This window comes from Dendropsophus ebraccatus, chromosome 13 (genome assembly GCF_027789765.1).
Source record: "Dendropsophus ebraccatus isolate aDenEbr1 chromosome 13, aDenEbr1.pat, whole genome shotgun sequence".
Lineage (NCBI taxonomy): Eukaryota > Metazoa > Chordata > Amphibia > Anura > Hylidae > Dendropsophus > Dendropsophus ebraccatus.
In genome coordinates this window covers 80034750-80054001 of record NC_091466.1, presented here as the reverse complement: position 1 = coordinate 80054001, position 19252 = coordinate 80034750, and the positions used below count along the sequence as shown (strand labels likewise).

Here is a 19252-nt window from a genome sequence, read left to right as displayed (position 1 = left end):
CCCCTGGAGTGACTGAGGGATTAACCCTTTGTTGTGTGCGGTCAGCCGGATTACACACAGCGGCACATGAGGACACAGAGACAATGGCAGTCGCCCCGGCCAGAGCAGCGGCCGCTCCGGCTCAGGAGAGCTGACTTATTATGTGAGGAACAATGGGGCCCGGAGTAAGGAGTGATGGTCACTGTGTGTGTAAACACAAGCGTCTCCATGGTGATGGGCACGCTCCACGCCGACTGTGAGCTCCACGCTGCCCTGACGGTGACAGCACAATGACAGCACACGAGCCGCAGCTACAGGGGTAACAGCGACCACCCAGCTTTCCTATATAGATTTGGTGGCCATAACTTATATCTCTTTATTTGTGGGAAAGCTGAGTGACAGCCCAGAGGGCAGAGGTTACAGCTCCAAAGGGGCTTATATAATGATATAGGAGCTCTGCCATTCAGGTGTCCGGGAAAGCTTCAAAGGGTGGGAGATATATCGACGGCCATACTGGTGGTCCCCCAACTTTCCCACGGGGGCCATACTGGTGGTTGGTCAGCTTTCCCATGGGGGCCATACTGGTGGTCACCCAGCTTTCCCATGGCAGCCATACTGGTGGTCAGTCAGCTTTCCCATGGCAGCCATACTGGTGGTCACAAAGCTTTCCCATGGCAGCCATACTGGTGGTCGGTCAGCTTTCCCATGGCAGCCATACTGGTGGTCACCCAGCTTTCCCATGGCAGCCATACTGGTGGTCCCCCAACTTTCCCATGGCAGCCATACTGGTGGTCAGTCAGCTTTCCCATGGCAGCCATACTGGTGGTCACCCAGCTTTCCCATGACGGCCATACTGGTGGTCGGTCAGCTTTCCCATGGCAGCCATACTGGTGGTCGGTCAGCTTTCCCATGGCAGCCATACTGGTGGTCGGTCAGATTTCCCACGGCAGCCATACTGGTGGTCGGTCAGCTTTCCCATGGCAGCCATACTGGTGGTCGGTCAGCTTTCCCATGGCAGCCATACTGGTGGTCACCCAGCTTTCCCATGGCAGCCATACTGGTGGTCAGTCAGCTTTCCCATGGCAGCCATACTGGTGGTCCCCCAACTTTCCCACGGCAGCCATACTGGTGGTCAGTCAGCATTCCCATGACGGCCATACTGGCGGTCACCCAGCTTTCCCATGACGGCCATACTGGTGGTCGGTCAGCTTTCCCACGGGGGCCATACTGGTGGTCGGTCAGCTTTCCCATGGCAGCCATACTGGTGGTCGGTCAGCTTTCCCACGGGGGCCATACTGGTGGTCGGTCAGCTTTCCCATGGCAGCCATACTGGTGGTCGGTCAGCTTTCCCAGGGCAGCCATACTGGTGGTCGGTCAGCTTTCCCATGGCAGCCATACTGGTGGTCACAAAGCTTTCCCATGGCAGCCATACTGGTGGTCGGTCAGCTTTCCCATGGCAGCCATACTGGTGGTCACCCAGCTTTCCCACGGCAGCCATACTGGTGGTCACCCAGCTTTCCCATGGCAACCATACTGGTGGTCACAAAGCTTTCCCATGGCAGCCATACTGGTGGTCGGTCAGCTTTCCCATGGCAGCCATACTGGTGGTCGGTCTGCTTTCCCACGGTGGCCATACTGGTGGTCACCCAGCTTTCCCACGGGGGCCATACTGGTGGTCACCCAGCTTTCCCAGGAAGAGATATAAGAGCTGGGTGGGATATGTGTATAGGGGGAGAATGTGGCTGAGCCCCCACACTGTGCGGGTGCAATGCTCTGCAGACTCCTCTGAGAGGTGACGATCGCTCTGGAGCTGCGGAGGAACAAGTCATTCAACCTGGAACAATGAGAAGTGATTAGAGTTATGTGGTGGAGCATTACTCAGTGGCAGCGGCGACCGTCACTTGACAGCCACACAATGGGCATTAATGGGTGATGAGCATTCTTCTCCGTAATGACGTCTCTCATTGCTGAAGGAGGGAAATGCTCTGCAGACACTGCACCCCCACCGAGGCTCATCCCCGAATACCCCGAGGGTCTCCTCTAACCAGCAGACAATAAACAGTCCAAGCAAGCCTGGCTGCAGGGTAAAGCATGGGGGAGGGGGCCGGAGAGACGGCTGCAGATCATCACACTCCATACACTCATTACTGCTCTCTACGGAAGCAGAGCTGCAGGGTAAAGCATGGGGGAGGGGGCCGGAGAGACGGCTGCAGATCATCACACTCCATACACTCATTACTGCTCTCTACGGAAGCAGAGCTGCAGGGTAAAGCATGGGGGAGGGGGCCGGAGAGACGGCTGCAGATCATCACACTCCATACACTCATTACTGCTCTCTATGGGAGCAGAGCTGCAGGGTAAAGCATGGGGGAGGGGGCCGGAGAGACGGCTGCAGATCATCACACTCCATACACTCATTACTGCTCTCTATGGGAGCAGAGCTGCAAGGTAAAGCATGGGGGAGGGGGCTGGAGAGACGGCTGCAGATCATCACACTCCATACACTCATTACTGCTCTCTATGGGAGCAGAGCTGCAAGGTAAAGCATGGGGGAGGGGGCTGGAGAGACGGCTGCAGATCATCACACTCCATACACTCATTACTGCTCTCTATGGGAGCAGAGCTGCAAGGTAAAGCATGGGGGAGGGGGCTGGAGAGACGGCTGCAGATCATCACACTCCATACACTCATTACTGCTCTCTATGGGAGCAGAGCTGCAGGGTAAAGTATGGGGGAGGGGGCCAGAGAGACGGCTGCAGATCATCACACACTCCATATACTTATTGCTGTTCTCTATGTGAGCAGCTGCTGCAGAACCTCATCATACACCTCAGCTGCTGCAGAACCTCATCATACACCTCAGCTGCTGCAGAACCTCATCCTACTACACCTCAGCTGCTGCAGGACCTCATCATACACACCTCAGCTGCTGCAGAACCTCATCCTACACCTCAGCTGCTGCAGAACCTCATCCTACTACACCTCAGCTGCTGCAGAACCTCATCCTACTACACCTCAGCTGCTGCAGAACCTCATCCTACTACACCTCAGCTGCTGCAGAACCTCATCCTACTGCACCTCAGCTGCTGCAGAACCTCATCATACTACACCTCAGCTGCTGCAGAACCTCATCCTACTGCACCTCAGCTGCTGCAGAACCTCATCCTACTACACCTCAGCTGCTGCAGAACCTCATCCTACTGCACCTCAGCTGCTGCAGAACCTCATCATACTACACCTCAGCTGCTGCAGAACCTCATCCTACTGCACCTCAGCTGCTGCAGAACCTCATCCTACACCTCAGCTGCTGCAGAACCTCATCCTACTACACCTCAGCTGCTGCAGAACCTCATCCTACTACACCTCAGCTGCTGCAGAACCTCATCCTACTACACCTCAGCTGCTGCAGAACCTCATACACCTCAACTGCTGCAGAACCTCACACACCTCAACTGATGCAGAACCTCACACTACACCTCAGCTGCTGCAGAACCTCATCCTACTACACCTCAGCTGCTGCAGAACCTCATCCTATACCTCAGCTGATGCACAACCTCATAATACACCTCAGCGGCTGCAGAACCTCATCATACTACACCTCAGCTGCTGCAGAACCTCATCCTACTACACCTCAGCTGCTGCAGATCATCACACACCTCAGCTGCTGCAGAACCTCATGATACACCTCAGCTGCTGCAGAACCTCATACACCTCAGCTGCTGCAGAACCTCATGATACAACTCAGCTGCTGCAGAGCCTTATACTACACCTCAGCTACTGCCGAGCCTTAGGGTACAAACACACACACCGTATACGCAGCAGATACGCAGCAGATCTGCAGCAGATTTGATGGTGCAGATTGATGCGGTGTTCAGTTATTTAGATCTAATCTGCTGCATATTTGTTGCGTATCGCAGGAGTAAATACGCTGCGTATACGGTGTGTGTGTTTATACCCTTAGACTACACCTCAGCTGCTGCAGAGCCTGATTGTACAGTATATATTAGTCCCTCTCCATGCACGCAGCGACCAGGTGGTGCAGGCTGCGGAGCTTTTCCTGATCAGCGATTATATATAAAGCCTGAGATATTATAAGATGATTGCGGTTTCCATGCAACAGGAGATTCAAGTACTGGAGGGCGGGCGGCTGCTGCCTCCTCGCTGATCACTGCTGATCACCGTACCATCTCAGCCAGTAAGAGGGCACTGGAGCCACCCCGCCAGCACGGGGACGGGCGAGGCGTGACCGCCATGGACTGATGTGCTGGGTATGTGAGGTCTCCGGGTCACACACTGTACACAGCACACCCACAAGTGTCAGTCACAGCGCACAGCCATCCCTATATGACGGGCTATACTGGAGGCTGGGCCACACTTAAAGGGGAACTCTACCTCAGGCCACAAAGCGCCATGATGCACTCCCTGCAGCCGTCCAACTAACACAAAAAACCGGATGCAAAAATGGAAGCAATTGTGTCCACCTGCTTGGATCTGTTTTTCCACAAACTTCAATTACAACAAAAAAACAAATCAGGATCAGGGTTTTTAGCGTAAACAAAAATGGTATAATGGGGTGATCATAGTACACAGCAGCTCAGCACTAGTTATACAGTCTGTCTATCCCACTACTGAGGGGGCACAGACACTAGTGGGGGACTAGTACTGAGGGGGTACAGACACTAGTGGGGGGGGATAGTACTGAGGGGGCACTGACACTAGTGGGGGGGGACTAGTACTGAGGGGGCACAGACACTAGTGGGGGACTAGTACTGAGGGGGCACTGACACTAGTGGGGAAACTAGTACTGAGGGGGCACAGACACTAGTGGGGAGACTAGTACTGAGGGGGCACAGACACTAGTGGGGAGACTAGTACTGAGGGGGCACAGACACTAGTGGGGAAACTAGTACTGAGGGGGCACAGACACTAGTGGGGAGACTAGTACTGAGGGGGCACAGACACTAGTGGGGGGACTAGCACTGAGGGGGCACAGACACTAGTGGGGAGACTAGTACTGAGGGGGCACAGACACTAGTGGGGGGACTAGTACTGAGGGGGTACAGACACTAGTGGGGGGACTAGTACTGAGAGGGCACAGACAATAGTGGGGGGACTAGTACTGAGGGGGCACAGACACTAGTGGGGGGACTAGTACTGAGAGGGCACAGACACTAGTGGGGGGGACTAGTACTGAGGGTACACAGACACTAGTGGGGGGGGACTAGTACTGAGAGGGCACAGACACTAGTGGGGGGGACTAGTACTGAGGGTACACAGACACTAGTGGGAAGGACTAGTACTGAGGGTACACATACACTAGTGGGGGGACTAGTACTGAGAGGGCACAGACACTAGTGGGGGGACTAGTACTGAGGGGGCACAGACAATAGTGGGGGGACTAGTACTGAGGGGGCACAGACACTAGTGGGGGGGGACTAGTACTGAGGGGGCACTGACACTAGTGGGGGGGACTAGTACTGAGGGTACACAGACACTAGTGGGAAGGACTAGTACTGAGGGTACACAGACACTAGTGGGAAGGACTAGTACTAAGGGGGCACAGACACTAGTGGGGGGACTAGTACTGAGGGGGCACAGACAATAGTGGGGTGGATAGTGCTGAGGGGGCACACACATTAGGGGGGACTAGTACTGAGGGGGCACAAACAATAGTGGGGGGACTAGTACTGAAGGGGCACAGACACTAGTGGGGGGACTAGTACTGAGGGGGCACAGACACTAGTGGTGGGACTAGTACTGAGGGGGCACAGACACTAGTGGTGGGACTAGTACTGAGGGGGCACAGACACTAGTGGGGGGGACTAGTACTGAGGGGGCACAGACACTAGTGGGGGACTAGTACTGAGGGGGCACAGACACTAGTGGGGGGGACTAGTACTGAGGGGGCACAGACACTAGTGGGGGACTAGTACTGAGGGGGCACAGACTCTAGTGGGGGGGACTAGTACTGAGGGGGCACAGACACTAGTGGGGGACTAGTACTGAGGGGGCACAGACACTAGTGGGGGGGACTAGTACTGAGGGGGCACAGACACTAGTGGGGGGGAATAGTGCTGAGGGGGCACAGACATTAGGGGGAGAATAGTACTGAGGGGGCACAGATAATAGTGGGGGGGCTAGTACTGAAAGGGCACAGACACTAGAGGGAAGACTAGTACTGAGGGGGCACAGACACTAGTGGGGGGACTAGTACTGAGGAGGCACAGACACTAGTGGGGGGACTAGTACTGAGGAGGCAATTACACTAGTAGGGAGACTAGTACTGAGGGGGCACAAACACTAGTGGGGGGACTAGTACTGAGGAGGCAATTACACTAGTAGGGAGACTAGTACTGAGGGGGCACAAACACTAGTGGGGGGACTAGTACTGAGGAGGCACAGACACTGGTGGGGGGACTAGTACTGAGGGAGCACAGACAATAGTGGGGGGGGATGGTACTGAGGGGGCACAGACACTAGTGGGGGGAATAGTATTGACGGGGCACAGACACTAGTGTGGGGGGGGATAGTGCTGAGGGGGCACAGACACTAGTGGGGGGACTAGTACTGAGGGGGTACAGACACTAGTGGTGGGACTAGTACTGAGGGGGCACAGACACTAGTGGGGGGACTAGTACTGAAGGGGCACAGACACTAGTGGGGGGACTAGTACTGAGGGGACACAGACAGTAGTGGGGGTATATGGTACTGAGGGGGCACAGACACTAGTGGTGGGACTAGTACTGAGGGGGCACAGACACTAGTGGGGGGCTAGTACTGAGGGGGCACAGACACTAGTGGGGGACATTAGTACTGAGGGGGCACAGACACTAGTGGGGAGACTAGTACTGAGGGGGCACAGACACTAGTGGGGGGCTAGTACTGAGAGGGCACAGATACTAGTGGGGAGACTAGTACTGAGGGGGCACAGACACTAGTGGGGGGCTAGTACTGAGGGGGCACAAACACTAGTGGGGGACAATAGTTCTGAAGGGGCACAGACACTAGTGGGGAGACTAGTACTGAGGGGGCACAGACACTATGCAGACACTGACTGGATAAGAATAGAATGTTTATATTGGTCACATGACCAGAACTTTCTACAGTACAGGACAGACGCAGTGGCGCCTCCTACCTGAGCAGGTACACCGCCCTCTCAATGTCATTCAGATCCTCATCTACCGTCAGCCGCTCAATCTCTTCAGGAGTCTGAAATAATAAATGAGGAGAGGTCAGCGGCCGGTGATGACATCATCCTCCCCCATATTACATCATGTGCCCGGAGATTATAATGGAGAGAGCAGAGATCGATAGAAAGCTCCGGAGACAATGACTGCCAGCAGCCACCACTGATCGATTACACCGCTATATACTGTGTCCCTGCCAAAAGATTACACCCCTATATACTGTATCCTGGCGAAAAGATTATACCACTATATACTGTATCCTGGCCAAAAGATTATACCACTATATACTGTGTCCTGGCCAAAAGATTACACCGCTATATACTGTGTCCCGGCCAAAAGATTACACCGCTATATACTGTGTCCCGGCCAAAAGATTACACCGCTATATACTGTATCCTGGCCAAAAGATTACACCGCTATATACTGTGTCCTGGCCAAAAGATTATACCACTATATACTGTGTCCTGGCCAAAAGATTACACCGCTATATACTGTATCCTGGCCAAAAGATTATACCACTATATACTGTATCCTGGCCAAAAGATTATACCACTATATACTGTGTCCTGGCCAAAAGATTACACCGCTATATACTGTATCCCGGCTAAAAGATTATACCCCTATATACTGTATCCTGGCCAAAAGATTACACCCCTATATACTGTATCCTGGCCAAAAGATTATACCACTATATACTGTATCCTGGCCAAACGATTACACCGCTATATACTGTATCCTGGCCAAAAGATTACACCCCTATATACTGTATCCCGGCCAAATGATTACACCGCTATATACTGTAACCTGGCCAAAAGATTACACCCCTATATACTGTATCCTGGCCAAAAGATTATACCACTATATACTGTGTCCTGGCCAAAAGATTATACCACTATATACTGTGTCCCGGCCAAAAGATTACACCGCTATATACTGTATCCTGGCCAAACGATTACACCGCTATATACTGTATCCTGGCCAAAAGATTACACCCCTATATACTGTATCCTGGCCAAAAGATTACACCGCTATATACTGTGTGCTGCCCAAGAGATGACTATACTGCTATATACTGTGTCCCAGCCAAAAGATTATACCATTATATACTCTATCCCGGACAAGTGATGACTATACCGCTACTATATAACATGTCCCATATTATACTGGACTATTATATAACATGTCCCATATTATACTGGACTATTATATAACATGTCACATATTATACTGGACTATTATATAACATGTCCCATATTATACTGGACTATTATATAACATGTCCCATATTATACTGGACTATTATATAACATGTCCCATATTATACTGGACTATTATATAACATGTCCCATATTATACTGGACTATTATATAACATGTCACATATTATAACTGAGTTGTAATGTGACATCACACCTTCTACATGACTCAGACCCATGTAATGTGGGGGTCCTGGGGACCCAGCGGATTACCATGATGATGTCAGAGTCTGATGACATCATGGTACACCAGCAGCGATGGGGGGAGGGGAAGGAGTATTATACCTAGAGATGATGTCATACAATAACAGTGTGTGGTACCCCAGGACCCCCAATAACTTCACCAGTCACCCCTCCCCAATATGTGAAGACAGAACAGTCCAGGAACCCAATAACTACATGAGGGAATCCCGGGATGATGTCAGAGGCTGATGACATCACACCTCACCTGCACTGATGGGGGAGCATTAACCCATCACATGGAGTATACAGGGGGGTATATAGGAAAGCCCTAACAACTATATACAGGAGGTACAAGACCCCAGTAACTACATGAGGGAATCCCGGGATGATGTCAGAGGCTGGTGACGTCACAGGGATGGAATACGACTATGCTCCCAGCATGCCCTGACAGATCTCTGACGTCACGCCTGGACATTAGACTGTATCCCCGCCCCTCCCCCCGCCGGCCATGACGTCACGGGCAGCGCGGCTATGACGTCACGGGCTCCCGTTACCTTCAGGCTCCGCCGCACCGGCCGCTCGATGATCGCCAGCTCCTGCAGGTCCTCGATGTATCCGAACAGGCTGAGCTCCATGGCGGAGGCTCCGGGCACCGGGAGATCAGGCAGCCGCTGCACCCCGCTGCATCCTCCACCGGGAGCTCTTCACATGGCAGCAGCCGCCGCCACCGGAGCTCCTGAGTGCGGGGGCGGCGGGGGAGAGGGGGCGGCGGGGGTGGACGGGGAGGAGTCAGCACCGGGGACACGGGACACCGGCCGCTCACCACACTCCGAGCCCTGATTTACCTGGGAGACCGGGGAGGGCGGGAGCCGGGTGACTGCTGTGTCCGAGGAGCGGGAGGCGGCCTGCTGCGGGTGTGCGGCGCCCGGTCTCCATAGTAACCGAGCCCCGTGACGTCACCGCCCGAACCTGCCACACACATGTGCGCACACACCTGTCACATACACCCGCCACACACACCTGTCACATACACCCGCCACACACACCTGTCACATACACCCGCCACACACACCTGCCACACACACCCGCCACACACACCTGTCACATACACCTGCCACACACACCCGCCACACACACCCGCCACACACACCTGTCACACACACCCGCCACACACACCTGTCACATACACCCGCCACCCACACCTGTCACATACACCCGCCACACACACCTGTCACATACACCTGTCACATACACCTGCCACACACACCCGCCACACACACCTGTCACATACACCTGTCACATACACCTGCCACACACACCCGCCACACACACCTGTCACACACACCCGCCACACACACCTGTCACATACACCCGCCACACACACCTGTCACATACACCCACCACACACACCTGTCACATACACCCGCCACACACACCTGTCACATACACCCGCCACACACACCTGTCACATACACCCGCCACACACACCTGTCACATACATGTACACCCGCCACACACACCTGTCACATACACCCACCACACACACCTGTCACATACACCCACCACACACACCTGTCACATACACCCACCACACACACCTGTCACATACACCCGCCACACACACCTGTCACACACACCCGCCACACACACCCGCCACACACACCCGCCACACACACCCGCCACACACACCTGCCACACACACCTGTCACATACACCCGCCACACACACCTGTCACACACACCCGCCACACACACCCGTCACACACACCCGCCACACACACCCGCCACACACACCCGTCACACACACCCGTCACACACACCCGCCACACACACCTGTTACATACACCCGCCACACACACCTGTCACATACACCCGCCACACACACCTGTCACATACACCCGCCACACACACCTGTCACATACACCCGCCACACACACCTGTCACATACACCCGCCACACACACCTGTCACATACACCCGCCACACACACCTGTCACATACACCCGCCACACACACCCGCCACACACACCTGTCACATACACCGGACACACACACCTGTCACATACACCCGCCACACACACCTGTCACATACGTGTCACATACACCCGCCACACACACCTGTCACATACACCCGCCACACACACCTGTCACATACACCCGCCACACACACCTGTCACATACACCCGCCACACACACCTGTCACATACACCCGCCACACACACCTGTCACATACACCCGCCACACACACCTGTCACATACACCCGCCACACACACCTTTCACATACACCCGCCACACACACCTGTCACATACACCCGACACACACACCTGTCACATACACCCGCCACACACACCTGTCACATACACCCGCCACACACACCTGTCACATACATGTACACCCGCCACACACACCTGTCACATACACCCGCCACACACACCCGTCACATACACCCGTCACATACACCCGCCACACACACCTGCCACACACACCTGCCACACACACCCGCCACACACACCTGCCACACACACCCGTCACATACACCCGCCACACACACCCGTCACACACACCCGCCACACACACCCGTCACACACACCCGTCACACACACCCGCCACACACACCCGCCACACACACCTGTTACATACACCCGCCACACACACCTGTCACATACACCCGCCACACACACCTGTCACATACACCCGCCACACACACCTGTCACATACACCCGCCACACACACCCGCCACACACACCTGTCACATACACCGGACACACACACCTGTCACATACACCCGCCACACACCTGTCACATACGTGTCACATACACCCGACACACACACCTGTCACATACACCCGACACACACACCTGTCACATACACCCAACACACACACCTGTCACATACACCCGACACACACACCTGTCACATACACCCGCCACACACACCTGTCACATACACCCGCCACACACACCTGTCACATACACCCGCCACACACACCGGTCACATACACCCGCCACACACACCTTTCACATACACCCGCCACACACACCTGTCACATACACCTGACACACACACCTGTCACATACACCCGCCACACACACCTGTCACATACACCCGCCACACACACCTGTCACATACATGTACACCCGCCACACACACCTGTCACATACACCCGCCACACACACCTGTCACATACATGTACACCTGCCACACACACCTGTCACATACATGTACACCCGCCACACACACCTGTCACATACACCCGCCACACACACCTGTCACATACATGTACACCTGCCACACACACCTGTCACATACACCCGCCACACACCTTTCACATGTACACCCACCACACACACCTGTCACATACATGTACACCCACCACACACACCTGTCACATACATGTACACCAACCACACACACCTGTCACATACATGTACACCCGCCACACACCTTTCACATAGATGTACACCCGCCACACACACCTGTCACATACACCCGCCACATACACATTTCACATACATGTACACCAACCACACACACCTGTCACATACATGTACACCAACCACACACACCTGTCACATACATGTACACCCGCCACACACACCTGTCACATACACCCGCCACACACACCTGTCACATACATGTACACCCGCCACACACACCTGTCACATACACCCGCCACACACACCTGTCACATACATGTACACCCGCCACACACACCTGTCACATACACCCGCCACACACACCTGTCACATACATGTACACCTGCCACACACACCTGTCACATACACCCGCCACACACCTTTCACATGTACACCCACCACACACACCTGTCACATACATGTACACCCACCACACACACCTGTCACATACATGTACACCAACCACACACACCTATCACATACATGTACACCCGCCACACACCTTTCACATAGATGTACACCCGCCACACACACCTGTCACATACACCCGCCACATACACATTTCACATACATGTACACCAACCACACACACCTGTCACATACATGTACACCAACCACACACACCTGTCACATACATGTACACCCGCCACACACACCTGTCACATACACCCGCCACACACACCTGTCACATACATGTACACCCGCCACACACACCTGTCACTTACATGTACACTTGCCACACACACCTGTCACATACACCCGCCACACACACCTGTCACATACATGTACACCTACCACACACCACATACACCCGCCATACACACCTGTCACATAGATGCACACCCGCCACACACACCTGCCACATACATGTACACCCGCCACACACACCTGTCACATACACCCGCCACACACACCTGTCACATACATGTACACCCGCCACACACACACCTGTCACATACATGTACACCTACCACACACATGTACACGCGCTACACACCACATACACCCGCCACACACACCTGTCGCATACATGTACACCCACCATACACACCTGTCACATACATGTACACCCGCCACACACACACCTGTCACATACATGTAAACCCGCCACACACACCTGTCACATACATGTACCCCCACCACACACATGTACACCCGCCACACACACCACATACACCCGCCACACACACCTGTCGCATACATGTACACCCACCATACACACCTGCCACACACATGTCCACCTCGCAACACACACCTGTCACATACATGTCCACCGGCTACACACACATGTGCACCCCACCACACACACATGTCCACCCGCCACACACACATGTCCACACACACCTGTCACATACATGTCCAGGCTGCAACACACCTGTCACACACATGTGCACCCCACCAAAGTACCCTGTCACATACACACACCTGTCACACACATGTGCACCCCACCAAACTCACCTGTCACATACACACCTGTCACATGTCCAGCCCGCCACACACACACACACCTCTCACACACATGTCCACCCCGCCACACACCAGTCACATATCCACACTCACCTGTCACATACATGTCTGCCCACTACACACTCCTGTCACACGTCCACCCGCCACACACGCCTTTCACATACATGCCTACACACACACACCTGTCATACACGTCCACCTGCCACACACACACCTGTCTACTACGCTACACACACACCTGTCACATACATGTGCACACTGCTATATTCACACCCTGTATACCGCACACTCTCTATGTTATGTGGGAGGGATCACGTATGTATTGCTGCACACGTATGTTGTATAGATCAGATGAGCGATCAGAAAAGAGCAATGTCACAGCGCCCCCTGCTGCCTCATCATCATCATCCACGACAATCACAGCCATACATCAGCAATGTCACAGCGCCCCCTGCTGCCTCATCATCATCATCCACGACAATCACAGCCATACATCAGCAATGTCACAGCGCCCCCTGCTGCCTCATCATCATCATCCACGACAATCACATCCATACATCAGCAATGTCACAGCGCCCCCTGCTGCCTCATCATCATCATCCAGGACAATCACAGCCATACATCAGCAATGTCACAGCGACCCCTGCTGCATCATCATCCAGGACAATCACAGCCATACTTCAGCAATGTCACAGCGCCCCCTGCTGCATTATCATCATCCAGGACAATCACAGCCATACATCAGCAATGTCACAGCGCCCCCTGCTGCCTCATCATCCAGGACAATCACAGCCATACATCAGCAATGTCACAGCGCCCCCTGCTGCATTATCATCATCCAGGACAATCACAGCCATACATCAGGAATGTCACAGTGCCCCCTGCTGCCTCATCATCCAGGACAATCACAGCCATATATCAGCAATGTCACAGCGCCCCTTGCTGCCTCATCATCATCATCCACGACAATCACAGCCATACATCAGCAATGTCACAGCGCCCCCTGCTGCCTCATCATTATCCAGGACAATCACAGCCATACATCAGCAATGTCACAGCGCCCCCTGCTGCCTCATCATCATCCAGGACAATCACAGCCATACTTCAGCAATGTCACAGCGCCCCCTGCTGCCTCATCATCATCATCCAGGACAATCACAGCCATACATCAGCAATGTCACAGCGCCCCCTGCTGCCTCATCATCATCCAGGACAATCACAGCAATACAGCAGTAATGTCACAGCGCCCCCTGCTGCCTCATCATCATCCAGGACAATCACAGCCATACATCAGCAATGTCACAGCGCCCCCGGCTGCATCATCATCCAGGACAATCACAGCCATACATCAGCAATGTCACAGCGCCCCCTGCTGCCTCATCATCATCCAGGACAATCACAGCCATACAGCAGTAATGTCACAGCGCCCCCTGCTGCCTCATCATCATCCAGGACAATCACAGCCATACATCAGCAATGTCACAGCGCCCCCTGCTGCATCATCATCCAGGACAATCACAGCCATACATCAGCAATGTCACAGCGCCCCCTGCTGCCTCATCATCATCATCCAGGACAATCACAGCCATACATCAGTAATGTCACAGCACCCCCTGCTGCATCATCATCCAGGACAATCACAGCCATACATCAGCAATGTCACAGCGCCCCCTGCTGCCTCATCATCATCCAGGACAATCACAGCCATACATCAGCAATGTCACAGCGCCCCCTGCTGCCTCATCATCATCATCCAGGACAATCACATCCATACATCAGCAATGTCACAGCGCCCCCTGCTGCCTCATCATCATCATCCAGGACAATCACATCTATACATCAGCAATGTCACAGCGCCCCCTGCTGCCTCATCATCCAGGACAATCACAGCCATACATCAGCAATGTCACAGCGCCCCCTGCTGCATCATCATCCAGGACAATCACAGCCATACATCAGCAATGTCACAGCGCCCCCTGCTGCCTCATCATCATCCAGGACAATCACAGCTATACATCAGCAATGTCACAGCGCCCCCTGCTGCATCATCATCATCCAGGACAATCACAGCCATACATCAGCAATGTCCCAGCGCCCCCTGCTGCCTCATCATCCAGGACAATCACAGCCATACATCAGCAATGTCACAGCGCCCCCTGCTGCCTCATCATCATCCAGGACAATCACAGCCATACATCAGCAATGTCACATCGTCCCCTGCTGCCTCATCATCATCCAGGACAATCACAGCCATACATCAGCAATGTCACAGCACCCCCTGCTGCATCATCATCATCCAGGACAATCACATCCATACATCTGCAATGTCACAGCGACCCCTGCTGCATCATCATCCAGGACAATCACAGCCATACATCAGGAATGTCACAGCGCCCCCTGCTGCATTATCATCATCCAGGACAATCACAGCCATATATCAGCAATGTCACAGCGCCCCCTGCTGCCTCATCATCCAGGACAATCACAGCCATACATCAGCAATGTCACAGCGCCCCCTGCTGCATTATCATCATCCAGGACAATCACAGCCATACATCAGGAATGTCACAGCGCCCCCTGCTGCCTCATCATCCAGGACAATCACAGCCATACATCAGCAATGTCACAGCGCCCCTTGCTGCCTCATCATCATCATCATCCACGACAATCACAGCCATACATCAGCAATGTCACAGCGCCCCCTGCTGCCTCATCATCATCCAGGACAATCACAGCCATACTTCAGCAATGTCACAGCGCCCCCTGCTGCCTCATCATCATCATCCAGGACAATCACAGCCATACATCAGCAATGTCACAGCGCCCCCTGCTGCCTCATCATCATCCAGGACAATCACAGCCATACAGCACTAATGTCACAGCGCCCCCTGCTGCCTCATCATCATCCAGGACAATCACAGCCATACATCAGCAATGTCACAGCGTCCCCTGCTGCCTCATCATCATCCAGGACAATCACAGCCATACATCAGCAATGTCACAGCGCCCCCTGCTGCATCATCATCATCCAGGACAATCACATCCATACATCTGCAATGTCACAGCGACCCCTGCTGCATCATCATCCAGGACAATCACAGCCATACATCAGGAATGTCACAGCGCCCCCTGCTGCATTATCATCATCCAGGACAATCACAGCCATACATCAGCAATGTCACAGAGCCCCCTGCTGCCTCATCATCCAGGACAATCACAGCCATACATCAGCAATGTCACAGCGCCCCCTGCTGCATTATCATCATCCAGGACAATCACAGCCATACATCAGGAATGTCACAGCGCCCCCTGCTGCCTCATCATCCAGGACAATCACAGCCATACATCAGCAATGTCACAGCGCCCCTTGCTGCCTCATCATCATCATCCACGACAATCACAGCCATACATCAGCAATGTCACAGCGCCCCCTGCTGCCTCATCATCATCCAGGACAATCACAGCCATACTTCAGCAATGTCACAGCGCCCCCTGCTGCCTCATCATCATCATCCAGGACAATCACAGCCATACATCAGCAATGTCACAGCGCCCCCTGCTGCCTCATCATCATCCAGGACAATCACAGCCATACAGCAGTAATGTCACAGCGCCCCCTGCTGCCTCATCATCATCCAGGACAATCACAGCCATACATCAGCAATGTCACAGCGCCCCCTGCTGCATCATCATCCAGGACAATCACAGCCATACATCAGCAATGTCACAGCGCCCCCTGCTGCCTCATCATCATCATCCAGGACAATCACAGCCATACATCAGTAATGTCACAGCGCCCCCTGCTGCATCATCATCCAGGACAATCACAGCCATACATCAGCAATGTCACAGCGCCCCCTGCTGCCTCATCATCATCCAGGACAATCACAGCCATACATCAGCAATGTCACAGCGCCCCCTGCTGCCTCATCATCATCATCCAGGACAATCACATCCATACATCAGCAATGTCACAGCGCCCCCTGCTGCCTCATCATCATCATCCAGGACAATCACAGCCATACATCAGCAATGTCACAGCGCCCCCTGCTGCCTCATCATCATCCAGGACAATCACAGCCATACATCAGCAATGTCACAGCGCCCCCTGCTGCATCATCATCCAGGACAATCACAGCCATACATCAGCAATGTCACAGCGTCCCCTGCTGCCTCATCATCATCCAGGACAATCACAGCCATACATCAGCAATGTCACAGCGCCCCCTGCTGCCTCATCATCATCCAGGACAATCACAGCCATACATCAGCAATGTCACAGCGCCCCCTGCTGCATCATCATCATCCAGGACAATCACATCCATACATCAGCAATGTCACAGCGCCCCCTGCTGCATCATCATCATCCAGGACAATCACATCCATACAGCAGCAATGTCACAGCGACCCCTGCTGCATCATCATCCAGGACAATCACAGCCATACATCAGCAATGTCACAGCGCCCCCTGCTGCCTCATCATCCAGGACAATCACAGGCATACATCAGCAATGTCACAGCGCCCCCTGCTGCATTATCATCATCCAGGACAATCACAGCCATACATCAGGAATGTCACAGCGCCCCCTGCTGCCTCATCATCCAGGACAATCACAGCCATACATCAGCAATGTCACAGCGCCCCCTGCTGCCTCATCATCATCATCCAGGACAATCACAGCCATACAGCAGTAATGTCACAGCGCCCCCTGCTGCCTCATCATCCAGGACAATCACAGCCATACAGCAGTAATGTCACAGCGCCCCCTGCTGCCTCATCATCCAGGACAATCACAGCCATACATCAGCAATGTCACAGCGCTGAGGAGTCCTAGGTACCGACCGACCCATAATTTTTTATAGGTATCAGATGCCCCTCCAGAACGGGGCTAAAATGTCCCACCATATATATCATATACCAGATCATCACCATACATATCATATACCAGATCATCTCACCATACATATCGTATACCAGATCATCTCACCATACATATCATATACCAGATCATCTCACCATACATATCATATACCAGATCATCTCACCATACATATCATATACCAGATCATCACCATACATATCATATACCAGATCATCTCACCATACATATCATATACCAGATCATCTCACCATACATATCATATACCAGATCATCACCATACATATCATATACCAGATCATCTCACCATACATATCATATACCAGATCATCTCACCATACATGTAACATTCTGCCCCTTTCTCTATTACAGCGCCAGCTGAGATCAGATACTGATGGGAACATAGAGTGTTAGCGGGGCCCGATCCCATCAGGGGAGCACACCTGGGCCAGACAAGTGGCGGATACTTTAGGAATGAATATCTGTGCTTTCGGTCTATCCTCCGGGGTAGCCGTAACATTCAGGTCTTTCTCCCAGGTACCCGGAACCCGGGGGTCGTCCATCCCGCTCTGCTGAAGGAGACGATAGGTCAGAGAGATAGAAGGTGCCGATAAAAACAGATTGAAAGGCTGTAGGGGTAGACATGATGGAGCTGCGTCCCCCGCGAGGGCTGAGGGAGGATCGGAGATGAATACTCCAACCAAGAGACTGGTAGTGCCGACACGTGTCTGTAAGAGAACGGCCTGACCACTAAGTATGGTATAAAAACCGGGATTGTTGCGGGCATTCATGACAGTAGTGTATCTCTAGTGTACGCAGGAGGGAGAACAGTGGAGTAAGGGGGCTAGAAAGGAACGCGCACCAGACGACACCAGAGCCGCAGG

The 19252-nt window shown here is 53.4% G+C and overlaps 1 protein-coding gene across 2 annotated transcripts in view; it reads right to left on the bottom strand.

Annotated features, from left to right (window-relative positions):
• The window catches only part of PPP4R4 (protein phosphatase 4 regulatory subunit 4), a 134625-nt gene extending 125057 nt beyond the window's left edge, over positions 1-9568 (bottom strand). The window contains exons 1-2 of one of the 2 annotated variants that reach the window (XM_069951114.1): positions 9159-9568; positions 7115-7188 (exon numbers count right to left, since the gene is read on the bottom strand). In XM_069951114.1, the coding sequence (XP_069807215.1) occupies positions 7115-7188; positions 9159-9239 (155 nt within the window). In that variant the 5' untranslated portion in view covers positions 9240-9568. The remainder of the gene's footprint in view (positions 1-7114; positions 7189-9158) is intronic. The other variant, XM_069951116.1, reaches the window with a different exon arrangement.
• Between the last annotated feature and the right edge of the window lie 9684 nt (positions 9569-19252).